General features: G+C 42.9%; 1 protein-coding gene and 1 long non-coding RNA gene across 2 annotated transcripts; one reads left to right on the plus strand and one right to left on the minus strand.

The window, feature by feature from the left end:
• Positions 1–8,816: 8,816 nt before the first annotated feature.
• On the minus strand, positions 8,817–17,442 carry LOC115559123 (cytochrome c oxidase subunit 5A, mitochondrial). The gene is made up of 5 exons (XM_030377809.1): positions 17,285–17,442; positions 14,655–14,771; positions 14,444–14,565; positions 9,195–9,323; positions 8,817–8,929 (listed from the first exon to the last, which is right to left on the minus strand). The coding sequence occupies exons 1-4, from the start codon at positions 17,355–17,357 to the stop codon at positions 9,210–9,212; spliced, it is 426 nt and encodes a 141-aa protein (XP_030233669.1). The 5' UTR covers positions 17,358–17,442; the 3' UTR covers positions 8,817–8,929; positions 9,195–9,209.
• LOC115559124 (uncharacterized) lies at positions 12,151–12,605 on the plus strand. Its single transcript, XR_003979426.1, has 3 exons — positions 12,151–12,203; positions 12,301–12,412; positions 12,526–12,605. It is a non-coding gene; the product is annotated as an uncharacterized LOC115559124 (long non-coding RNA).
• Positions 17,443–26,828: the final 9,386 nt, after the last annotated feature.

A 26,828-nucleotide genomic window follows, 5' to 3' on the forward strand; every position in this document is an offset into this window, starting at 1 on the left:
GAACCTATATACTAGGTTCTCAATTTAGATTCAGAAATAGTGGGTTCACCATTCAAATACCACTGCTACTGCTGTAACGCTTTGATACAACGTCAGCGTTTCATAGTATGATATTTTTTAACTCTGATAAGTTGCAGCACATAGGTATACTGACTCATGTATCGTTTACGGTTTACTGCATTTGAGAACAGAGTGGTCTCAAGACGGCTGCATAGACCCACCAATATCGACCTTTGGTTTTGTATGTACTGGTCTTCATTTCTCTTCACAATAGATTGGTTTATATACAGATGATTAAGGAAAGGAACTTCAACTTGGTTGCACTACACCGTTGTTAGGTTTGGTTGTCATTCAATGCGCATGGCTGGGAGGGATGTAGTGTGAAATTAAATCAAGGTGGATGCCGTAAATCAAAAATTTTAAAATAGATGTCATGCCAAGGTTGAAATCAGCTCAGAATAAGGAATGGGACACTCAAAACAAAAATTTAAAATCTGTGCAAGCACTAAATAGAATTGGTTAGATGAAGGAATGCAAATGAGGCATTATCAATTATAATACAAACATATTTAAAACATATACAATTTTCAGGTCCAATGTTTCCAAGATGAGGACCATGTATCACTCAGAACCAACTAACTTTGCACGTAATGCTTACGGTTAGATTCATGCTTAGACTTACATTTCAAGGGTCCCATATGCAGAAGTTCTTCAAGGAAAGTCGTCAAATCCAGAGATAGCTTTTAACAGTTACTTTATTTGGTAAAGTATTTCGGTATGGTAAACTAATACTATGGAGCAAAAGGAGGTGGAAGCGTGTCTTTGCACGTGCTGAGCGACTCCCAGCTGACCAAAGCTATATTAACCCTATCGTATGGGCTGCCGAGAGTTTCTAACGAGCTCCTCGCTCGATGTTTACTGTTATGGTAGAATGCACATGGCCCGGAAGGAGTGGGCGGAGCCGGTGTGACGTATTACCCTCGGCCTCCTCACCTGTCTGTGGTGCTGCCCTCTGTGGATAGAGCAGCTATTGCAGCCTTCAGTAAGGTCCTGCTCCCCTTGTGGCTATGTATAGTATTTACGGCTTATATGTTTGGTCCTGCTTCCTAGGGGCTATGTGTGGGTAGCTTATGTTCTTAAAATACGTAACACATAAGGGACTTCCATTAGAACAATTAAAAATAGAATTAAAGGAAATATGCTTTTGAACAACTAACTGCTGTACATGAGTCTGTATTTCATGTTGTACTTTTATCCCCATAACACAGCTCCGGATGGGTTGGTGGCCAGGGCGCTGGCATGATTACAATCCCTCAGGTTTGGATTGGCAGAGAACTCCGGCATTAATGACCCTTTCACAGGATGGATGGAGAATATGTTTGGGAGGTGGAAAGGCATGATCCAGTGCCTGTCGCTGGAATAGTGGCAGTAACCGTGTTAATTTTAGCCGGCTGCCGTTGTATTCCCTGCGCACGAGGGCTACTGCATCGGCTGATCACCACAGCAGTGGGCGCTAAAGATGGGGATCAGATATGATCCGGTGAAAGTGGACGAGACATCACCTGAGGGGCCCGACCCTATCCAGCTGTAATATGTAGAATAGTCAACACCTATACTATTCTAGTAGTAGCGCCTGTATATAAGATAATCAATATCCCGGATTTACTTGAATAACAAATCTTTAAACAACCATTATTGTTTAAAAAATTATGTTTGTTATTGTGTAGTGTTACTTGGTTGCGAGTGCAACACGTTATTTCTGTATCACTGCATTGACAATGGGACTGTTGATTTTCTTTGAGACAGTTGTTTACAGGTGTCCTGTTGCTGACACGACGACGATTGAACGCCTGAAGGAGGCTCACATGATGTGAAAGTAACCTCTCTATGTGAGCCGAGCCCTTGACAAGGAGGGACGAGCCTTGGGTTCATGAATTACAGGTCCCGATGGCGACAGAAGAAACAATGGCTGCGATTACAACAATGTCCAATACCACCCACATGCAACAGCGCACCAATACACGAAGATCACCTGAACCACCCAAATCCATGCTAGCCTATCGATAAACTTGAATTTTTTTAATTTTGAATATGACTACTAATTTTGTACTTTACTTTTGCACATGCCGAAAAATGTATGACCTTGTTACATATAACCAAAAAGTATTAGCTTGGATTTCTATGGATACTTTTGTTTATGTGCTCTTTGACCATATGATTGTATGATAACCAGGATATGTGTTCATTGTTGTATTGTTAACAATGACTTGTATGACCTATGAGACCCACCAAGGCAAATGCCGTTTCAGTATTATGGGGACGCAGTGTGGTTTATCTCCAATATGGAGTTTTTTTCCACTTCGGTCGGTGGTGTTGATTTATTATACTTTGACTATGTTTTCGGTGTGGTAAATGGTGTTTATGACTTAAAATCTTATTGTATGGTCATCTGAGATGACCAAGAAGGGATTGTTACGTATTTTAAGTAGGGATCGACCGATACCGATTTTTTAGGGCCGATACGATACCGATATTTTTTCATCAGCCTTAGCCGATACGCCGATACAGATTTTCTTGAGCCGATAATTAGAGCCGATATTTAGAGCCGATATTTAGAACCGATACTGCTTTTGCTCCCTCAATCATAAAAATTACACTGATAACAAATGTTACAAGCCTCAATTTAAAAAAACGTGAAATCTATTGAACTTCAATATAAAAAACAATATTTAACAAATAGTAAAAACAGGTGAGGTAGAACAAGTAAGAACAAGTAGATGAACAATATTTAACAAATATTAAAAACAGGTGAGGTATAACAAGTAAAAAAAAAAAAATATATATATATATATCGGCGAAAATCAGCCGCGTATCGGCCGATACGATACACGTAAAAAATGCGAATATCGGCCGATAATATCGGCCGACCGATATATGGGTCGATCCTTAATTTTAAGAACATAAGCTGCCCCCACATAGCCTCTAGGAAGCAGATTCAAACACGCAAGCTGCATTACCCTCACATAGCCACTAGGAAGCAGGACCAAACATATAAGTCGTAAATACTGTACATAGCCACAAGGGGAGCAAGACCTTACTGAAGGCTGCTCCATCCACAGAAGGCAGCACCTTTAGATAGGTGAAGAAGCCGAGGCTAATACGTCACATAGGCCACGCCCACTTCATATAGGCCACGCCCACTTGACCCTATCAATCTCGACGGAGAGGTTGGACTTCAGAAACTCTTGGCAGCTCAGACTTGCGGGTTAGAGTTTTGATCAGCTGGGAGTCGCTCAGCACGTGTTCGACACTCCTTTTGCTCCGTAGTTACCATACCGAAATACTTATAACAAATAACAATAACAAATAAAGTCAGTTAAAAGCGATCCGGATTGGACTACTGTCTTCGAAGAATTAATTCATATTAATGATATCCATAATTTAAATTCTCACGAACACACTAATCAACGATTCAGTCTAAAACGATCCAATTTCATGATCTGGTTAAATACAAAACTACCCAAACAATCCTTAAAGCCGAAATAATATGTTATCGAAAAACATACAGGCAATGTTGGCGACAGCTACACTTCAAGGTCTGCAGCACACCCACACCATGGGTGTTTCCCAATGTCAAGGAAGCATGCTCAACAGCCGCCCTTTTAAGGACGCTACGTCATAAAACGCAGACAAGCCCTGTTCCAATGTTGAGGACACTCGAAAGCCGCCGCATTTTTGCGTCCTTTGTTTTTGAGAATTCCGAGATTTTTCAAGGATGCATCGCTGCATCCTAGACGAGCCCAAACTACCCACAATCCTCTGCGTTCACACACTGCACGGGATATGAATGAAAATGGCAGAGGGAAAGCAGTGCACGTTCAAATGTAAGTTACATTAAAGTTTTCAGAAATATTTGTGCCGTATTGGTTTTTATAGATTCATCATGTTAATGCAAATAATCAAGCTTAAAGACCTGTGCCACCTTTCAAACGTTTTTACTTAATGATACATTGCTATATTTTGCATGGACGTAGCTGGTGTTAAACACCACTGTGTCACCAATGTCAATTTACTCGCTCACAAGATTACATGATTTATGCATACCTATTTATGTTTGTGTTTGATCTTTTTTTTAGGGTCAGCGCAGCAAACGGAGGCTTTTGTGCACCTTAGGGTGGCGCACAAACATGTGGTCAAATAAATGCACCACCGATCATTTGCAATGTTTGTAATTTGTAATGAACGTATATAATTGTATTATATATAATATACTTATGTGTTCAAAACACTGGTACATTGTAGGTATATATGAATCAGATCAGCTAAATAATATATCCAAATAAATACATGTTTATCATCACTTTCTTTGTCTTTTCCCCCTGCATAATAGTAATCAACCATACTGTAAATGTGATGCATGAATTAAGTTCTCAGACAATTTCACTTAGTTTTATAAAAATTGAATGGATTTCTTTTTTTAATAAAGACGATTTGATCAACCGATTCAAAGCTATTGTGACTTCCTCAAAGAGGCTCCATGCGAAGGAGACATGACCGCATTCATAACAGACAAAAGTCAAATAAATATCGATCAGCTTGATTGCTGCCATGTTTTATTCATAAGCGCACATGTGTTTACAACAAGCCCCCAGGAACACTGCATACTTCCGCAATACACCAGTGCTCAGCGGCCAAGCCTGGTATTGCAGCTGTTTAAGCGGGCTGTGGACGGGTCCCTCAAATCATGGGACCCAGAAGTAGATATCTCCGTTCACTCCAATACAAGTGGGGAACAGGAATGTGTCTCCGCAAAAAACGTCTGGATATCAATGAAAGGCTCATAATTACCTTCATGCCTTGTCCTAAAAAAAATTAAGTTTTTTCTTTTCAAAACGCCACCTCAAGCGTTTTATTAGCCGTTATCTCAAATATTTTTTTGCTGGGGAAGAGGGGTGTGCAGCTGAAAGGAGTCGTAGTGAAACAAACGTGTCCGATTTTTGGACTGGTTCATCTGCTGCTCAATAACTCTCAAAGTCCTCTGCTTGCGATCATTGTGATCCAAAGACAAAGAACAGGTGCAATACGGTATCATTTTATATTGTTGTTGGACCGGAGTGGGGGGATGGGCATGCGTTCTATATTTCTGCATCCGGTACGTCATGAAATAGGGCGTAGCCATAGACCCATGATGCGGAAGCATCGCTCCTTGACGTTGCCCTGCGCCACTGAGCAGTTTACATAGGAATGAATAGGCGCCATTTTCAGACCTGCAAACTCCTCTGAGGAAAAGAGGTGACAGTGTCACAGGGGGATTTTTTTTTTTATTGTAATATGCAAATTACACTAGTCTGAGCGTGACTCAACAAAACTCAGCATACTTTATCAAAAGTCAGCGTCAAAACATCCTAGAGGCTTATAAAAAATATTTTATTTACAACTGTCACAATATTTTTTTTTTTTGTTTCTTAGCCTGTGGGGTGTTCCACAAAGCCGGTTTTATCACATAACCGGGTAAGTTAACCCAGGGTTTGCTGTAACCCTAGGTTTTCCGTTCCAAAAGGATCACGGTATGTTAGTTGCTATAGAAACATATGCTCCGAATCAAACCTGGTCGGAGCAGGTTTTGCGCAGGTTAAGTTTGAAACATAACCCGGTTTTGGGTATTTAAACCCGCGTTCACCCCAGATTTCATGCGTTCACAATGGCATGCCCTTTTGATGAGAGAACTGCTGATATCAGAGCGCAAATTATACGTGCAATCCACCGGGAGCGATTGATAAGACCACGGCTCGACATCTTGGCATATCAAATGACTTTTTGCTGGAGTGGAGGGATAGGCCTATAGATTCTCGCGCAAATCTTTAATATATTTAAATAGCCTTACATAGCCAACACTACCAATCGAGAACCTGGCCTCAGTTCACTCCAGACTATTTGCGTAGCCCTCCGTTTTTTGCAAATGGTAGTTTTATCTAGGCTATAATGTTGGAGATGCTGAGCACATCTCAGTCCTTTCAGATGACCCATCCAAGATTTGTATCGGCCTCCTATCATACAAAGAGCAATATTGTCTGAGTACTATGCCGAGAGGCACTTACAACACAAAGTAAAAAATAGTCCTCAGTGGAGGACTATTTGATACTATAGTCTCTCTTTTATACTATAGTCTCCAGTGGACTTGCATCCACTGGAGAATGTTTGATTGTTACACGTACTAATCCATCTTGATCTGTGAAGTTGATGAATTGTCACTTTTAGGTTTTCTACCCAGTTACCAAAAGGGACATTTGGAATAGTATGCGCTGTGGCAAGCACATGGTTTGCATGTGTTACTTCGCAGGCAAAAAAAATCTAAAATACAAGAAAACACAAAAATCTACATTCAACCATGGCCCCTGACTCTCTGAGGAGGTAGGTACCTCCAGGTACCCCCTCCATGCCAGGGCGCCCTGAATTTATGTTTATTAACAGCTCCTCCACCGGGGTCAAGACAATTTGAGGGCCAGATCGAGTCTGCCGACTGTCGGCCTTTTCACGATTGGCTTAAAAAAATGGCTTATTTAAATTTATACCAATACGATGGTGGGAAAAGCTTACCAGTTTGTATGTTTTTTATACTTCATTTTTATACTTGATCCGCTGACCGCTTGGAAGCCATCGGAGTACATATTTTTTTAGAAGAAAGGGGTTATGTGGTAGGATCTTTAAGAATGCTTAACTGGGATATTTATATATTCATGGCTCAAATATTAAGGATCATGCTTTTGACGTGCAACTAACGCATTTACGCGGTCAGCGATCCGCTACCAGGCTTTGGTTCTCCAGGTTGCAGAGGCTTTAGCGTTCCCTTTTCTTGTGATGATGTCCTTCTCGTCATAGCTCTCCAGGAGAACCTGAAGTTCCATTTCATTGAAATAAGTGGCCTGTATCGCCATTTCGATCAGGGTTCCCATGATCCATACATCACGTCTTTTTAGGTTTGGCGTGGACGCGCACAACCCTGTGTTAACCAACCCCGAGTTGATTGAACTAATGCATAACCGCTGCTGTGGAACCGAAAACTCTGGGTTAGTCGGCACAGGGTAAATCAACCTAGAGTTCAGCGTTAAGTGTTTGTTAAACCTCCGTTCGTGGAACACCCCTCTGGACGAGTGTTTCGCAAGCTCTCTTGCGTTGTTTGGCCGAATGCATGCGCATGCGCGGTAGCCAGGCGACCGTCTCATCCAATGGCGAGCTCAGTTGGCGCTGTGTGCCTCAAGATTCTGATTGCCCCAGAGAAATGTAAATTATAAGAAAGATTCTGAACCAAGTGCTGAGATTCCGATTGGCCCAGAGAAATGTCAATTATAAGAATGATCCACTAATTTTTCGCAATTCTGGACCCCCCCCCCCCCCCCCCCCCCCTGCAGCTTTGCATTTTGGAATCCGTTGTCCATTCTATAATACGTCCATGATTTACAAGCGCAAACGCAGTATTAAAAAGCGGAAGCGGATTCGCTTCCACACTAGCAAGTCGTTCCAAAGTCCGAACGTTACAAACGCTAGGAAGCACTCGAGCTAGCACTCTAGTCTCATCTTCATAGGACGCGACTAGCAAGGACGCGTCCTAGCAAGGCTGCAACCTTCACATTGGGAAACAGCCCATGACCCACACCCAAAAAGATCTTTTCTCGTCACATCTATGGAGTTAAATTGTTGAATAAGTTAAGTGTGGAAATACAGAAAAGCCAAAACATAAAACGGTTTAAAAAAACAAATAAGACATCTTAACTTACAGAAATTTAGAAGAGCCTCTGTAAGACGGACATGACTGTAGTTTTGTAATATACATGTTTTTTGTATATAGAATTTTTCAATTGTCTTTTATAAAATCAAGTTATTTATAATATTAATATATAATTATAGTTATTCATATTTAGATACATTTTGATAGAACTGTTATTATAGCGGTTTTATTATATAAACTGACATCTTAATAGTAAGACATCTTAACTAACTAAATTGATCTGTTAAGGGGTAGGACTAGACAAGTTATGTACTTCCTCCTACCCCGTTACGAGCATTTGGAAAGTCTGTTTGTTTTTTGCTTGTTTTATTTATTCATATAATAATATTGTAACTTTGTTTTTGTTGCCTACTTGTTTGAAATAAAGACAATCGATTTTCAAGCTCACGTTCGAGAATAAAACGTGACATTCCAAAACCAGTACCTAGTAGGCCAAAAATACATCTAGTCCTTTACCGTAGCAAGGGCCTGAACTGTATAACACAACTCATTAGGAGTAGCCTGCTGTGGAACCGAAAACTCTGGGTTAGTCGGCACAGGGTAAATCAACCTAGAGTTCAGCGTTAAGTGTTTGTTAAACCTCCGTTCGTGGAACACCCCTCTGGACGGGTGTTTCGCAAGCTCTCTTGCGTTGTTTGGCCGAATGCATGCGCATGCGCGGTAGCCAGGCGACCGTCTCATCCAATGGCGAGCTCAGTTGGCGCTGTGTGCCTCAAGATTCTGATTGCCCCAGAGAAACGTAAATTATAAGAAAGATTCTGAACCAAGTGCTGAGATTCCGATTGGCCCAGAGAAATGTCAATTATAAGAATGATCCACTAATTTTTCGCAATTCTGGACCCCCCCCCCCCCCCCCCCCCCCCTGCAGCTTTGCATTTTGGAATCAACTCATTAGGAGTAGCCTGATGCTCGGATTGTTACAATCTGTATCCTTCACCTAAAAGAATTTCATGAATTAACCAATCGTAATAATTCTAATGTTTATGCAAGAGTTTACAGGCTTTGTTATTAGTCATCCGAAAAAGAAAAAAATGTTTATATTCCTTTTCTTTATTAGGTCCATTATTTTATACACAACAGCATGAAACTGATTCAGCCAACGTCAGACAGTAGAGATGGAAGGGCGAGGGTTTATACAACAACCTGAGGAGGAAAGACCACAAATGCAAACTGTGTTAGCAGGTTATATTGACTAAGTGCAGGTACTGCATCAGTGGCTGCACATGAGTCATGAATCATGAATGTAAATGTGGTTTATTAAAACAAGGTCTGGTACAACATCAAAGGAACATTGAAAGTCCCAGAGTTGTAATACCCATTAAATAATATTTGCCCAATATAAATGTGTCTCCCAATTCTATTGGAAGGTTTGATAGGAGTCACGGTTTGAGCAAACAATGAGCAGGACCTGTTAGGAAGCCTTCTATAACTTGTCGATGCCCAGCTGCTCCGGCGTTGAGATGCCAAGTTCAGCCAGGGTAGGCCCCAGCTCCTGAATCAGGTATGGATATATGTCTTTGTGAGGACCGGATTTATCCTGGGAGTAAAAGCAAGGGAAAGTCATTAATTTGTTCACACATTTCAACTAAAATGTTTACCGTACCTCTAATTACTAATGCTGTCAGTTTAACGCGTTAATAACACGGTTAACACAAAGCAATTTTAACAGCGTTAATTTTTTTATCACGCGATTAACGCTTCGCTACACCGGAAACAAAACAACAAGCACGCCGCACAAACTTGTTGGGGCACGCAAGGAGGATACGGAGCGGGTGAAAAACTCCTTAAAAGTGTGTGTGTGGTGTCACTCTGTTCGAGCCTGCTGCACGAGAGATCAATGTTGTCATTAGCTGTTACGTCTTTCTGACCAATCGCAGTTCAAGGCCCACCTGGGCTGTACCACTTTGGGGGGGGCCGCTCAGTTACTCCCCTCGAGACATTTACATTTAGGGCATTTAGCAGACACTTTTATCCAAAGCGACTTACAATAAGTACATTTGTCATAAGAAGTGCATCAATATATCGCCGTCGGTACAGAAAGGACGTTCATAGAACCAAGTGCAAGTACCACAATCGCTAGGCTAATCAATTCCCCGTGTTACAGCCACTGCAGTTGCTACACAGTTAAGTACTACAATACAATACAATACAGTGTACAATGGTGGCCAGAAGGGGGAGGGTGGCTATGCAGAGTCGAGGTGGACTCTGAACAGGTGAGTCTTAAGTCTTTTTCGGAAAATAGTGAGCGACTCTGCGGTCCCGAGAGTGGCAGGGAGCTCGTTCCACCACTGAGGTCCCAAAACCGAGAAAAGTTGTGACTTTGCTGAACGGCCTTTGCTAGCTCTTAGCGCTGGCGGTTCCAGACGTCCAGCTGAGGTAGTTGAGCGGAGGGATCGAGCTGGGGTGTGTGGCTTTAGCAATGCTTGGAGGTAGGAGGGGCAGTTCCATCGACTGCCTTGTATGCCAGTACCATCATCTTAAATTTGATGCGAGCTAGACAAAGGAACTTTTATGAACAAAATATAGTTATCCTGCAGTAATCAGCCCGACAGCTCCGAAACATTAACGGCCCAACGGGAATTCTCCCGATTACCACTCTACCACTGTGTGTGTGTGAGTGCGAGTGTGTGTGTTTCGATAGCCTGGTAATGTGTATAGGCCTACGTACGGTAGGAATATTTATACTGGTATAAATAAATTATATAGTATTTCCCCATCTTTGCTGAGCAAGAGTTTTGTTCGAAAGTTCAAGGTTAAAGGTTGGGTATGGAATTCTCTTTTTTGGCCATTTTTGCAAAATTACTGTAAATCCTTATCATAACCCACTTACAGCCACTGAGTTAGAAGTACTGACATGACAATTAAACAAGTCAATCATCTGTGGAACGGGTAGGGCTCGAAAAACTCCAGTCAATGATTTCCAGAACCACAGAGTGGCATTGGACAGTAAGTACGTCAATCAAACGGTCGTACCGCACTCCCCCTCCCCCCGCACGTGACCCCTTCGTGCACATACTCAAAGCTCGTGACCCAGAGCAAGCTTCAGTTTGTTGTTAACCTGTGGTAGCTACTGGAGCTAGCTAACTAGCTAATGGCTCGCTCTCGCGCATCTGTGTTCGCGCTTGTGCATGATTGCGCGTCCATGTACTTTGAATGGGTGGAGTCAGAGTCAGCATTGAAGAATTGTGGGTAGGACCATTTGAGTTGTGTGTTTTCAAAATCTGCTTGCGTTTCGCAAATCCCATACCCAACCTTTAACTATGACATTAATGCGATTAAAAATTGTAATCGCTTGACAGTAGGGTTGCCGCGGTGTGGACATTTTCACACAGTAATACGCTTGTGTCAACACGGGCAGTGTTTCCCATACATAGACCATTGTGTGGCGCGGCGCCACAGAATCAACATCGAGCGCCACGAATTGATTCTGTCTTTTTTTTATTTTATTAATTAATATTATTATTATTTATTTTTTTATAACGCGATTTGGAAATCTAAAAATCGTTCCATCCATTCATCTCCGCATAGCACTCGTTCTCCCTGTCATTCTCGTACACACACACACACACACACACGGAGTGAGAGCGACGATACGCTAACACATGAACCCACCGATGTCACCCGTCGCTTAGCAACCGGACACGCTGGGGTTGATAAGTTACCGGACTACTGTAACTACTACGGAGTGATAATAACAAAGACGTGAATCAGGCAATAAATCCAATTTCCTTGACAGCGGTAAAGTGTGGACCAATCGGAAGTTAAACCCCAAACTAATCGGAATAAGTGTTTATAGCGGACTACACCACCTCTTCTATTCCGCATAGAATTCTATTCCGAACCGATTGAGGCGTATATATATATATATATATATGATACTTTTCTATTCCGATTGAGCTGTTCTTCCGCATCTATGCGGATCAGATGTGTCCGCATGTAAACGCGGAGTTAGATGCACACTCACCGATGGCTGATTCGCCCGCTCCTCCTGTCCACGCGCAATGCTTGAGGTCAATGGAAAAATATATTTGGCACAGAGAAGACGGTCTGCGACATTTGCAGTTTACCAAAGGTTAGTATGATATACTGTTGTCTAACACACCTGCCCAAATTTTTTGTTAACTCAGAAAAGGTAATATTAGCTTTATGAACTCAACGTTATTGATATTGAACATCCCGCACCCGTCATCATAGACAACGTCGTTGGTAACGCAGCGAACACTGCGATTAAGATGAAATACGGTTATAGTTTAGATAGGCCTATATCAAAAAGAATAGAAAACATTTATTACATTCTATTCTTAATATTATTTTATTCTGACTCTGAATGTTTGTTGCTTTAATCCAGATGAGTATTGAAATGTTTTTTCTGCACCAAAAAAGGCCTCGTCCAGACGACGCGGAGCAGCTTGAGGAGGTAGTTAGCTTAGTCTGAAATCAAGTTGAACAGTCAAATGGCTGTTGCTAGTAAATGTTTATTAAATATATAATACATTTATTTTGAATGTTCCTAGGCATCAAACAGTGCTGAACAACCCAGTGCTTCTCAGGGGCCGGGCTGTTCAGGAGAGATACTGATTAATATAGGCCAGGAGGACAGCAGACAAAATGTTGCTGAAACAACAGGTGAGGTGGAAACAGATTAGTGTAGATTTTAACTTTAAAAAAATAAGAGTAGGGAAAGTAATTTCGACCCTTCTGTTCCTGGTAGAGAAAATGTGCTGATCTGTTCATTGTAGGTCATCCAACCCTACATTACTGGCCTGGAGACAGAACTGAAAAGGAGGTTCCAGGAGCTGGACATCCTAGGAGCCTTCCAAGTCCTTAGACCTCAGTCGGCTGCCCTCCCTGACAATATGTGCATTGCATTCATTATTTAGTTAGTTGTCTTGTTGTACCTAGTAGTATATTGTTACTATTTATTTTATTTTTCCTAAAAAAGTTAAATATTGGTTCAGGTAGGTCTTGAGATAATTTGTACTTGAAATAAAAACCTCCAGCTTTAGTTGTCTGTTGCAATTCATTCCTTCAATGTCACAGAATCAAAAGTTCTGGTAAAAACTAAACTTGTGCGCTGACGCCGCCGCGTCGCCAATGATGCCACGCCGCCCGCCCACCCCAACCCCCCCCACCCACCCCCGCACCACACATTGGTCCTTGGTCTGTGGGAAACACTGACGGGTATAAACGGCATTAACTTTGAAACTATAGGTCAACCGCCATCTTCTCCGTCAACTCTCCTCTCACACTCGGTGACAGCGGCTGGCAGCGCGCTAATTCTCGGCGTCTTATAACGTTCTATATATAATAGTATCATGATATAATTTTATATATCATATTATCATGGCCAAAAGCTTTGTGCGTCTCCGGATGGCCGTAGCGCGGGGAGCTCGCGTAGGGATTGGGCTTCGCGCCGTTTGTTTACCGGCGTTGCTATGGTTACCGGTCTTGTAAGTAAGCGCGTAAATTCTCGGTGCGCCAATAATCCCACACAGAGCAGAACTGTGGCCTATTCTACACATTTAAATTTTCTTAATTATATTATTAATTTTTACTGAATTTGTTTTTTATTACTGGAAAAAAAAAAAAAAAAAACTCGGTGTTGCCGGTGTGCAACACTGAGTAATCGGTGTTGGCCTCAACACCGGTAACACCCGTAATACCGTGTACCGCGGCAACCCTACTTGACAGCACTACTAATTACATTAAGCCCCTTCTTACCCGTCTGCTAAATGCCCTAAATGTAAATGTTACCCAGGACAGAGCCACCAATGATGATTTAATGATTTGTGCTTGAAACCCTCTTCCAAAGGGTACTTTATTTACCAGGCACAAATCAATATTTTCTACCACCACCCAAACTCCTTAAGGATTAAATTGAGTTTCACTAATTGTCAACTTGTAAAGTGTTAATGTACACCATCAGTCATATTAAATCAAACCAATGGGCCTCCAAAACGTTCTAACCCTAAGCCTCAAACAATTCTTGAAGGACATTTCCACCCCCTACCGGCTCTGTCACACTAAATTTGTACCGGCTGCCAAATTTGTACCGGGCGCGTCATCCATACGTAATCCATTCCAAACCTGCCTGCAACAGATGATCGCGTCGTCCGTTGCCGGGCAGGTTTCAAAAAACATTCGCGCTCATGTTGCCAAAGACGAAATAACATAGTACAGTTAACAGATCGCTAGACAACACTTGTTTTTATTTTATATTTGTATTGTATTTCATTTTTTATTCAAATTTAGCTAGTAAACTGAGTGTTTAAAGCGGGTTTCAAAAAACATTCGCGGTCATGTTGCCAAAGACGAAATAACATAAGACAGAAAACGGATCGCTAGATAACACTTGTTTTTACTTTATATTTGTATTGTATTTCATTGTTTAATTAAATTTAGCAAGTAAACTGAGTGTTTAAAGCAGGTCAAGGACGAAATAGCACAATACAGATAACGGATCGCTAGATAGAAGGTTCGCGAATGTTCGTGAACCTTTCACGTCATTCGACGCGATCATCTGTTGCCGGGCAGGTTTAGAATGGATTACGTATTGATGACGCGCCCGGTACAAATTTGGCAGCCGGTACAAATTTAGTGTGACAGCTCCTCTGATCTTCCACTCATGGTCCAACTGTTGCATGTGCATGAGCTCACCTTCACAGCCTCCAGGATGCGGATGGCACTGGCCAGGTCATCCAGTCTGCGACAAGCCCTCAGGGCAGAGTCCAAGATCTTGGCCTCAGGCACCAGGTCGTACCCAATAAGGGTGTTCATGCCTTTTGACATAATAAAAACACACAAATTAACACATTTCTAGTTATGAATGATTAACATTACCATTATATTATTTCTGTTAAAGCCTGACCTTTCTTCAACTCCCAGGCATCAATGTCTGGCTTGCTAAAGTAGGTCACCCAGCGAGCATCAAACTCCTCATCCGTCTCAACCTTCCCATGGGAGAAGGATCTGGAAGCCAAAGGAGCTTCAGAAGAAAATATCAATGGTTACAATCCCGTTTCAAGGGGTCCGTGAGTGGAAGCAATTTGTAGCGCCAGTTATCGTTGTAAACTTATTTCATAAAATGTAATAATTAATCTCGAGGCAAATGGCTTTTTAGGGCAATGTGTAATTGTACCGTTTGTGTAAGCAGTGATTCATAGAATGGACTATCGGTTGAATAGCGGGTAATAGTCAGCCGCAGATTCGATATTCGCTGGATATTCGGTTTTCATTTACCCCGCAATCGGCTTAATCAACACAATTGCACTTCATTACGGCTGTAGTATGTTGAGGACAGCATAGGACACCGTATCAACAAAAATCACAGCGACATGTTGCTCCTATCGATATCTGTGCGAGAAACGCTATTAAATCAACGTCCTGCCTGCCATCTGTTTTAGGGACCGTCTACAAATTACACCCCACAGACTGTTGGCATAAACGTTACCATAGAATTGTTTCAGGAAAGAAATCACCGCAAATCACTTGAAACATATTTTCTCATTCTGATTGCTGTAGTACTTGGTGGGCTTTTACTTGCTACGGGTCATTTTTTGTTTACATTTTACATAATAGTGAAACACGATGCAATCAATAGTTAAAATATTCACCAAAAATCAATAAAACAAAATTTTTTCATTCTGATTGCTGTAGTACTTGCCAATGGTGGGCTTTTACCTACTACGGGTCATTATTTGTTGACAATTTGCATAATAGTGAAACACAGCAATTAATAGTTTAAAATATTAATTTCATCCTGTTTCACTATTATGCAAAATGTCAACAATTAATGACCCGTATTAAGTAAAAGCCCACCATTGGCGAGTACTAGAGCAATCAGAATGAGAAAATGTAGTTGTATTGATTTTTGGTGAATATTTTAAACTATTAATTTCATCGTGTTTCACTATTATGCAAAATATCACATATAATGACCCGTAGTAGGTAAAAGCCCACCATTGGCAAGTACTACAGCAATCAGAATGAGAAAATGTATTTCTATTGATTTTTGGTGAATATTTTAAACTATTGATTGCATCCTCATTCGCTAAAATGCAAAATGTCAACAAATAATGACCCGTAGTAAATAAAAGCCCACCATTGGCAGGTAGGCCTACTACAGCAATCAGAATGAGAAAATGTAGTTTTATTGATTTTTGGGGAATATTTTAAACTATTAACTGCATCCTGTTTCACTATTATGCAAAATATGAACAAATAATGACCCGTAGTAAGTAAAAGCCCACCATTGGCAAGTACTACAGCAATCAGAATGAAAAAAATTAGTTTTATTGATTTTTGGTGAATATTTCATACTATTAATTGCATCCTCATTCGCTATAATCCAACATTTCAACAAATAATGACCCGTAGTAAATGAAAGCCCACCATTGGCAAGTTCTACAGCAATCAGAATGAGAAAATGTATTTCCAATGATTTTTGGTGAATATTTGAAACTATTAATTGCATCCTCATTCGCTAAAATGCAAAATGTCAACAAATAATGACCCGTAGTAAGTAAAAGCCCACCATTGGCAAGTACTACAGCAATCTGAATGAGAAAATGTAGTTTTATTGATTTTTGGTGAATATTTGAAACTATTAATTGCATCCCCATTCGCTATAATGCAAAATGTCAACAAATAATGACCCGCAGTAAATAAAAGCCCACCATTGGCAAGTACTACAGCAATCAGAATGAGAATATGTGTTTATATTGATTTATGGTGATTTTTTTACTGAAACAATTCCATGGTAACGTCTATGTCACCAGTCTGTGGGGTGTAATTTGTGGACGGTCCCTAAAACAGATTGCAGCGGGACCGTAGATTACAGCGCTGTTCTTGCACAGATATCGATAGCAACGACTAATTTCGGTGCGATTTTTTGTCAATAAGCTGTCCTATACTGTCCTCAACATACTACACCCGTAATATAGTGCAATTGTGTTGATTAGGCCGATTGCGGGATTAATCCGATTGCAAAACTGAATATCCGGCGAATATCCAACCTGCTGCTAACTTTTACCCGCTCGGTTGAATCCAGAACGTCAGTCGTGCGGTAGGGATGCGCAAATTAGGTTAGAAGACTGCTCAGGAAATGTAAGGTCATACAAACCAAGGAATGAAAACCAAGCTTCAAACAATAAGAAACGTATTGAATATCAAGGGCAGGACAGTGAATAGTGAAGTTGGATAATATATCTACTTGAATCCTTTGGAAAGTCAAACATGAACCGGTCACCACAAGGTCACTGGTTCAAAGAAACTCAGATCATCTCACGTCATGAGACCTCAAAATGTAGTAAGAGAATACACATGACTAACACATCATTCACGTACGATGCTTAAGAGTTTCACTTGAATTCAGTTCAATGTCACCCTCGTTGAACCCGCCCGGACGTGACAGCAGGTCCACAAACCCATGTTAGCATAGCTATCCGTACTAGCTGATATCGGCTTCTTTATAACCAACATGGTCAAAGAGAGTCCTACCTGAATAAGCGGGTCTTGCCTTTACCACACTCCGCACCCCCGAAGACGACAATCTTAAAACGGCTCTGAACATTGTCCCGTTCGGTGTGAGTCGGGGGCTAACGGTACCGAATGCTAAGGAACTGACGTAGCGGAAGTGACGTTCATAACATCAGACGCGACATAAAACAACTAACCAGCCAATCACGTGGATGCATTATAAAATATAGAGCGGCGAAGTCACGCCCTTTCAGGTAAAGCCCATGGGACCTATGAGATCGAAAAATATGAATGGGTTTCAATGGAGAGAAAGTAATTATCTTCTGGTCCCAGTATTTATATGCCCCGGATTACACATATGTTTTTTATGGATTTAAATGATAATTTTTTATGTCAAGAGTTTGACCGTTTATTGTGCAATTGTTCAGTTAAAGGCTGTAGAGAAAACACAATGAGAAAGGCTACACGTCTCGTATGTGACGTCGCGCTCCCTGCGACTGGCGTGGAAGAGACCGACAATTTCCCCATCGGCATAACTGAAACTCTCAACATGCCATAATGGTTTTCACCTCTTTCGATGCTGTTATCTTTGAAGGTATTATTGTAGCAAAAGTCTTTAGCACCTGTAACTGCAGAATTTGAATGCGTACACTAAAGTCACAGTAAATTTGAAGTCGTATATATTTATTTTGCATGTGTACTCTAAAGTCACAAATGTGTAACAGTACATTTGTAGTCGTAAAAAAAATATATATTTTTTTTATACCATTGTAAACACAAAATAGGGTCTACGAGTACGCTAATCTGTGTTACAGGTGCACAAATCCTTTTGCTACAATTATTGCAGCGCAGTTGGTGCAAAACACATTCGCACACCCGTGTTTCACAATCTGAGAACATGCCCAAAAGGTGTGCATTCGTAAACCCAAATTTGAACAAATGCATCAGAAGTTGCACATCTGTGAACGCTATGTTAATTCAGCATTTTAATGAGCGAGCACAAAACCATTTCACAACTGCTCGAATCTGCTCCTGCAAGTCTCAGCTGTGGGGGTTTTTGCAGGTTGTTTTGCAACAACCCTAGGTGGTAAATGTGTAGCAAAAGTATTCGTATCCGTAGATGACAGAGCGTCCGTGAGCGGGACAAAATAGTCCCGCCCATAATTTCCTAATCCAATGAAAATCGCCGGCAGGGATGCATTTCTCAAATTACAGTGACGGCTGGTGGTGATTTTGGGTGGGTGGGCTAAAGAATGCATTACATGTATCAATACTTCACAGGGCTCCAGACGCCATGAGGTCACCTTTATATCTCTGTTCATAACTTTCATATAATGTGAATTATTTTCAAACAAGATTAAGGTGTAGAGAAAGGCATGTCTTTATTTGAAGCACAATTATAAATAGAAGAAAAATAAGGTGTTTAAAGTGCTTCACTGAGCTGAAATTGAACATTTCGAACTAAACCATTTCAGCAAAATAAAACTTTTTTTGTGCTTAAAGTATTACACAATTAAAATGTTGACTGGTCGCCCTTTGCGCAAAATGCGGCTGTAGACGATCACACTCTTTGGTAGAGACGTCTGTGTCGCCGTCAATCATGAAGGACATGTAGGCCTATGTGGCGTTTCCGACGTCCGCAGCTGTCTTTTGCTTTAAGGTGTCGCCCATTAGGCCTACTGCAATGAATTGTGCACATGCCATCTCATTGCTATACGTCGGGTTGATCTTTAATCCATTTCTCTTCATGAGAATAATTTCGGATTTAAATTGAGAATGGCAACTCCTCTTTGGCAATGTTGTATGCAACATTAAATGAGATCATTTCCGATTCCTTAGAGAACCTTATTGTTACTGCCTGTCGCTGAAATGCAGCTTGGAGAGGGGCCACTTTCTCTACACACTTGTCACGTCATGTTGGGTTATTTAGACAGCTTTTTAAATGTTTCGATACGAAACGTAGTTGACCCGCTTACAAATGCACTATTACCGGCCATATTCTGACCGCACTCCTGACATTAATTCTGTACATCGTTTGGTTGATGTGTCCCCAATCTTTTCACTTCCAATTTTTCCTCCAAAGACATTAAACAAAACCGATTAGAAAGTAAATAATCCACTTCATTAATTTTCATGCTAACTCCCTCCATACTGCACTTGCGCTACTGTGCTGTGCTGTGATTAGTCGAAGGTCACTGTACTGTAGCTACCTACTGTGCTAGGTCAGCCTTTGGGCTAAACTAATTTAGCCCAAATGGGAAGCATATGAAGGGGGCGTGTCAGGGCACCTGTCAATCAAACGTCAATGGAAGCTTACGCTACTGCGCTTGGGCTGAATACATTTAGCCCATTCACTGGAAAAAAACGAAGATATATATATCCTGGGTTTTTCTGTCACATTTTGGTGCTGTTGCTCCTTTAGGTTCTACCAACATTTAAAACAATATGTTCTAAGTTTTTAATAATATTTTTTTTATTTTCACTGTAAGAGGGCTTAGCCCTGTTAGCCCATTTAGGCCCCGTCCACACGAAGCCGAAACGGGCGAAACCGTTACGGTTTCGATCTATCCGGTTTCGAAGTATCTCCGTAAAGACGAAGCCAAGCGAAACCGGATAGATCTGTAGAAACGCTGTAGTAAACATTCCAGGCCCATAAGGGGCGCTGCTTCTGGTACACAAATCCAGAAGAAGAAGAGGCGAGCATGCGCATAAAGGCTGCCCCCCGAACCACTAGCAACACAAACAAACAGCTCTTCTACGATGGCGAACTAGATTCTCAATAAATAATGGCTAAGCAACCCAACAAGGGACATGATATGCTGCAGAACGATTACAAGCTTGTAGTCCGCCATCATCTTTTTTGTTGTGATTTCTGAGACTCCGCGGGCTTAAGAGCCATTGGCTAGGAGCTCGAGGGGTGGGGCGATGACGTCATGGTTTGCGGTTTCAGTCGGTTTCAGGCGTCCACACGAAACCAAAACGAAACCGGATAGATTTGAAACCACCTCCGAGGGTGGTTTCAGAAGTTTGCGGTTTCGGTCAGCGGATTCGCCGGCTTCATGTGGACGGAAGGCCGAACCGTACAAGACCTTTGCGGTTTCGCCATGAAATCGGCTTCGTGTGGACGGGGCCTTATTCCAGCCGTCCCTGACTGGGACCCATCGCGTGCCAGCCATGGAGGTATAAAGATCGCAGCATTCTCAGCGCGGGTACGTTTCTTTCTGGAGAAGTGAAGAGGGCGTCCTACTGAACGGAGGTGGGTATCCTACATTATGTAAAATGAAATGACTTAGTTCAAGTGAATTCTCCCCAAAGTATTGCATTAACATTTCTGAATTTATGTTATGGCGACCATTAAAATACATTCAAGGACATTTGCGGCATGTTAATCAAATACTTTGGGGGGGAATTCACTTGAACTAAGTCATTTCATTTAACATAATGTAGGATACCCATCTCCGTTCAGTAGGACGCCCTCTTCACTTCTCCAGAAAGAAACGTATCCCGCGCTGGGTATGCTGCGATCTTTATAGCTCCATGACTGGCACACAGTGGGTCCCAGTGTAATTTGAGAAATGCATCCCTGCCGGCGATTTTCATTGGATTAGGAAATTATGGGCGGGACTATTTTGTCCCGCTCACGGACGCTCTGTCATCTACGGATACGAATACTTTTGCTACACATTTACCACCTAGGGGTGTTGCAAAACAACCTGCAAAAACCCCCACAGCTGAGACTTGCAGGAGCAGATTCGAGCAGTTGTAAAATGGTTTTGTGCTCGCTCATTAAAATGCTGAATTAACATAGCGTTCACAGATGTGCAACTTCTGATGCATTTGTTCAAATTTGGGTTTACGAATGCACACCTTTTGGGCATGATCTCAGATTGTGAAACACGGGTGTGCGAATGTGTTTTGCACCAACTGCGCTGCAATAATTGTAGCAAAAGGATTTGTGCACCTGTAACACAGATTAGCGTACTCGTAGACCCTATTTTGTGTTTACAATGGTATAAAAAAAAAATATTTTTTTTTTACGACTACAAATGTACTGTTACACATTTGTGACTTTAGAGTACACATGCAAAATAAATATATACGACTTCAAATTTACTGTGACTTTAGTGTACGCATTCAAATTCTGCAGTTACAGGTGCTAAAGACTTTTGCTACAATAATACCTTCATACTAAATCAGTTTCCAGCGATTCGCCGCGAGGCTCTGCGAGGTGCGCTAACCAGAGATGGAAATTAACTTTTTTGCCCACCAGCCACTGTGGCAGGTAGATTTAAAAATCTACCAGCCACTCATCTTTTTTACCAGCCACTTTTTATACGCTATATATTTTTTAATATATGCGTACATTTTAAACAATATAATAGTAACAATAGATAAGAAAAGTGTTTTTCATACACATCAGTTGGTGTTACGATGACGTTGAAGTTTGGGGATAATTCATCTATACCAGGGGTGCCCAACCTTTTTTGCCCCAAGATCTACTTTTCAAGTAGCCAACCTCCCGAGATCTACCAGTCTAGTGTCAACATTGGGCAAGACTACCTTCAAGAAGCGGGGGGGGGGGTTTGTGTCGTGACTTCAGTGGGGGTTTCATTCCGCCTGCGCACGGCATCTCGTTTCCCCTCAGCCATGTCAACGTTTAGGAGTGCGTGACTACTGTTGATGGCTTTCAACTACTGGTGACAGCGCATGCGCTACCGCGCGTATGTGTCCCGCGCATAATTTTTTTATTTTATTTAATTTTTTTATTCACCCCTCGCGGTCGACTTGGGATCTGTCGGCGGTCTACTGGTAGACCGCGATCGACTGGTTGGGCACACCTGATCTATACAAAGTATTTTCATTAAAAAACGAATTGACATATTAATATTAAAACAACATGCATGGCTACACCATCATAAGTCAAGAGGAACATTTGATTTTTTCGATTTACATGTGACTGCATACAAATGTGTCCACACAGACATGGTAACTAACGTATGATAGTAAGCATTATATGCCCTTAACACTAATATTCAGAAGAAAATATGTGTGGAATTCAGTCCAATGCTGAAAATATATCTGTGGCATTCAGTAGGCCAATGCTGTGGTAAAGTGTGTAAAGTATGACCAATAATGGTAAAATAATAAATACAAAACACGACAGTAACTGAGTAGGTCAAACCGTCCAATCTGAAGGCTCTACTTAACCACTCCCCCTACTCACTTCCACCAATGCGAAGCGAACAGAACTGAGTAGGGGAGGGCGTAGCCTAACTAGTTTGTGAACGACCCAGAGAAACGCAACTCAAATTCAATGTGAACATATATGAGGCTTTAATAAAATCCCGGACGATTTTGAAATTCCGACACACATTTTTTAAAAGTGTGTCAAAAAGAGGGCATGTCCGGGCAAAAGAGGACGTCTGGTTACCCTACGTGTGGCGTGTGAGCGTGTGCATTGGTTGAATTGCGTGTGTCTCACGCCGAACGCGTGAGACTTGAGAGCCCTGTTACCGATATTATCCTGTGCATCCTGTGGAACTGTGCAGCGCAGTATAACGAATGTATTAGATATGCAAATTTGATCGGACCTGACTGGAAAGTATTACCCGCCACAGTGGCGAGTGAAGTGACACAATTCACCCGCCACCATACAAATCCACCCGCAAATGGCGTGTGGCGGGTGTTAATTTCCATCCCTGGAGCTAACCCTGCGTTCACACCAAAAGATGCAAAAAGTTGCCGCGCAGCAAGATCCCATTCAAAGTGAATGTAGAGACGCGTTGCAGGTTTGCTGCCGGAGCACTTGCTGCCGAGAAAACCGGCAGCAAAATTTGATTTGCGGCGCGGCAAAATTAGATTTGTAGCGCAGCACGCCCGTGCCCAGGCACGGGCGGCGGGCGCGTTCACGTATTTTGCTGCGCGACAAATGCTGCTTGAGTTGAAACATTTCAACTTTTCGGCAGCAAACGCGTGATGACAGCCAATCAGCGTTCAACAGCGTTGCCACTGAGGCGTTGCCACTGAGTGACATGCCGTAACAGCCAATCAGTGTTACTCCCTTGGAGTGACCTAGAGTTCACTACCGTTACATTTATTTAGTAACTCGGAAAAACCCACAAATCAGCATTCTGTAGTGTAGTTGTGTTTACAGTTAAACTAAACTATGAGTATGCTAAAGGGCTAGAATAACAACCCCAAACAAAACCCAGTTGGGTGCCAGGCAGCACCAGCCTGCCAGGCAATTTTTTTTTTGTATCTAGCATCAATACACCACAATGAAAATACATCACGGGAGCAAGCTACGACTTCTGCAGGGCAGGCTGTTTATAAAATTGTCTATCTGAAAGGGAAGAAGGGGGAAGGTGTTTTGAAGCCTGTGTAAACAGATCCAACATTCAGTAAGTTTGTAAAAGATAATCTTTAAACACATCAGTTTACAGGTTGTTTGGCTACACTCATTAGTGTAAATGCTATATCTTCCAGACTATGTACATGACCTCATGAGGCTGCTCCTGGAGGTTTTTGAGGACCCTGTCAGAGTATTAGAGTGTTTACGGTACTCTGCTTTACGGCTGTCGTAACGTAGCTGTTGATGTTTACTCTAGTGGGTGTTACGTCAGTGGGAGGGGCTTTTCACATGAGTCTTCACCTGTATGCTGTGGACATGAACCCGAGAGCTCCTGGATAAAGTCAGAAGTAACAACTTACCTGTGTCTGGACATTCCGTGTTTTATTACATGGTGTCAGAAGTGGCCAGTGGTTTTGCAAAGAGTGTAAATCATGGCGAAGTTCAACCCACCGGAGAGTTTTAGCGTTGATAAACCGACGGAGTGGACCGACTGGAAAAGGCGGTTCGAGAGATATCGGACGGCTACGGAGCTCAACAAGAAGTCGGGTGAAGTACAAGTGTGTTCCCTGGTGTATGCAATGGGGAGTGAAGCGGAAAATATTTTCAAGTCGTTTACTTTTACTGACCCAGGACACCAGAATAATTACAATATAGTGATGGAGAAGTTCGACGAGTACTTTTTCCCGCGGCGGAATGTAATCCATGAGCGTGCTGTTTTCCACCAGCGCGTGCAGCGGCCTGGCGAGCCGGCAGAGACTTTCATCAGGGCTATCTATGATTTATCAGAACACTGCGAGTTCGGGGAGGGTAGAGATGAAAATATTCGGGACCGAATCGTGGTGGGGATTCAAGATAAAGAGCAGTCTCGTAAATTGCAGCTCATGGCGGATCTTACACTGGCGCAGACTATACAGTCTGTTCGCCAGTCAGAGACAGTGAACATGCAGATCAGTGCGCAGGCAGCAGAGGCCATGGCAGCCACGGCATCCGTACAAGAGGTGCGGGGCGCGCACGAATATAAAATGGCAGCGCAACGCCGAGAGAGCGGGAAAGACGGAGCACAGGAGGAAGTGCAGCCGGTGTGGGAAAACAGAGCACAAGGATCCAGAGAGATGCCCCACTCGCAATTCAGCTTGCAACAAATGCGGCAGGAACGGACATTGGCAGAGCCAGTGCAAAACCAAAGCGGTGAGGGAAGTAACAGAGGCAGATGAGCAGAGTGAATACTTCCTGGGATCAAGGAATGCAAACGCGAGTGATGAGTGGACAGTGCAACTTCTGCTGGGTGCAACTCCTGTTAAGTTTAAGATCGATACTGGGGCTGATGCTAGTGTAATGTGTGAAGAGACTTTCAATATGCTCATTCCAGAGAGAGAACTAAAGCAGACTAGTGTATTTTTGACCAGCCCAGGGGGTCAATTAGACTGTAAAGGACAATTTCAAGTTAACACCACATACAAGAAGAACTCATACTCATTCCCAGTGTATGTTATTGGAGGAAAGTCTGTCAACAACTTACTTAGTAGATCCACTGCAGCTGAGATGGGCCTCGTGAAACGGATCGAGGAGGTCCATGGTGCCTTTGGAGAGCATGGCACGCTCAAGATGGAGCCTGTGAGGATACAGCTCAAGGACAACGCCACCCCGTACGCGGTGCAGACTGCGCGCAGGGTCCCAATACCGCTGACGTCCAAGGTCAGGGTGGAGCTGCGCCGCATGGAGGAGTACGGCATCATAGAGGAGGTAACCCAGCCAACCGATTGGTGCGCCCCCATGGTGCCCGTGCTCAAAAAGAACGGAAAGGTTCGTATATGTGTGGATCTTAAGAAACTAAATGAACAGGTAAAGAGAGAGAGATTCATCTTACCTACACCAGAGGAGATTACAGCGGAGCTGTGTGGAGCAACGGTGTTCTCCAGCCTTGATGCAGCCTCTGGGTTCTTCCAGATTCCTCTGCACAGTGAGAGTAGCCTACTCACCACATTCATTACGCCATTTGGCAGGTACTGTTTCCGGCGCTTACCATTCGGGATAACGAGCGCCCCAGAAATTTTCCAAAGGAAAATGTTGGAGACACTTCAAGGCCTACAGGGCGTCTCAGTTTACATGGATGACATTGTTGTGTATGGAAAGGACATGGAAGAGCACGACCTCCATCTCCAGAAGGTCCTGGAGAGAGTCAAGTCTGCTGGGCTCAAGCTCAATAAGGAAAAGTGTAAGCTCAGACAAGAGCAGCTCAACTTCCTGGGCCAGGTGGTCGATGCCACAGGCGTGCGGCCGGATCCAGCAAAGGTGCGAGCAATCCGGGAGCTCGCTGCACCAGAGAACGTCCAGAGAACACACAGCTTTTGAGAAGCTAAAAGAGCTACTGATGACATCGCCAGTGTTAGTGTTTTATGACGTCAACAGACCCACCGCTGTCTCAGCTGATGCAAGCAGCTATGGGCTCGGTGGCGTGCTGTTGCAGCTCCATGGACAAAACTGGAAACCAGTCGCATACTGCTCAAGGAGGCTGACAGACGCAGAGACCAGATACGCGCAGATTGAGAAAGAGTGCCTGGCGAGTGTCTGGGCCTGTGAACGGTTTGAAAAATACCTCTACGGCCTGGAGAGTTTTGAACTTGTGACAGACCACAAGCCCCTGGTCCCACTAATGAACAGTAAGGACTTAGACAACGTTCCATTAAGGTGCCAGAGACTTCTTATGCGGCTCATGCGCTTTAAGCCAGTGGCTGCGTATGCGCCGGGGAAGACCCTTGTTGTGGCAGACACACTGTCACGGAGCCCTCTGAGCAACGCGGAGGACGGGAGAGACACACACTCTGAGGTTGAGTGCTACATTGCAGCAGTCATGGACAGCGTGCCAGCTACCCCACAGAAGATGAACAACATCAGAGCAGCTACTGCAGCTGATGAGAAGCTGCAGACAGTGATCAGGTACATTGGGTCCGGCTGGCCAGAACACGCATGCCAAGTACCAAGCAACATACGTGAGTACTTCTCTATGAGAGATGAACGGAGTATGGCGGGATGGTCGTGAGAGGAAGCCGCATCGTGATACCAGGGACGCTGAGGGCAGACATCCTTGAGAGAATCCACGACGGACATCAAGGGCTCTCAAAGTGTCGGGACAGGGCAAACGCCGCTGTCTGGTGGCCCGGCATCTCCTCACAACTGAAACACAAGGTGTTGTCATGTCAGTCCTGCTGTGAG

The sequence above is a fragment of the Gadus morhua genome, chromosome 14 (assembly GCF_902167405.1).
Source record: "Gadus morhua chromosome 14, gadMor3.0, whole genome shotgun sequence".
In the NCBI taxonomy this organism is placed as follows: Eukaryota; Metazoa; Chordata; class Actinopteri; order Gadiformes; family Gadidae; genus Gadus; species Gadus morhua.

Coding starts and splice junctions, on each gene's coding strand:
- LOC115559123 (XM_030377809.1), bottom strand. CDS start 17,357: ATGTTCAGAGCCGTTTTAAGATTGTCGTCTTCGGGGGTGCGGAGTGTG. Junction 14,772..17,284: donor GGCAAGACCCGCTTATTCAG/GTAGGACTCTCT, acceptor TTTCTTCTGAAG/CTCCTTTGGCTTCCAGATCC. Junction 14,566..14,654: donor TGCCTGGGAGTTGAAGAAAG/GTCAGGCTTTAA, acceptor TTATGTCAAAAG/GCATGAACACCCTTATTGGG.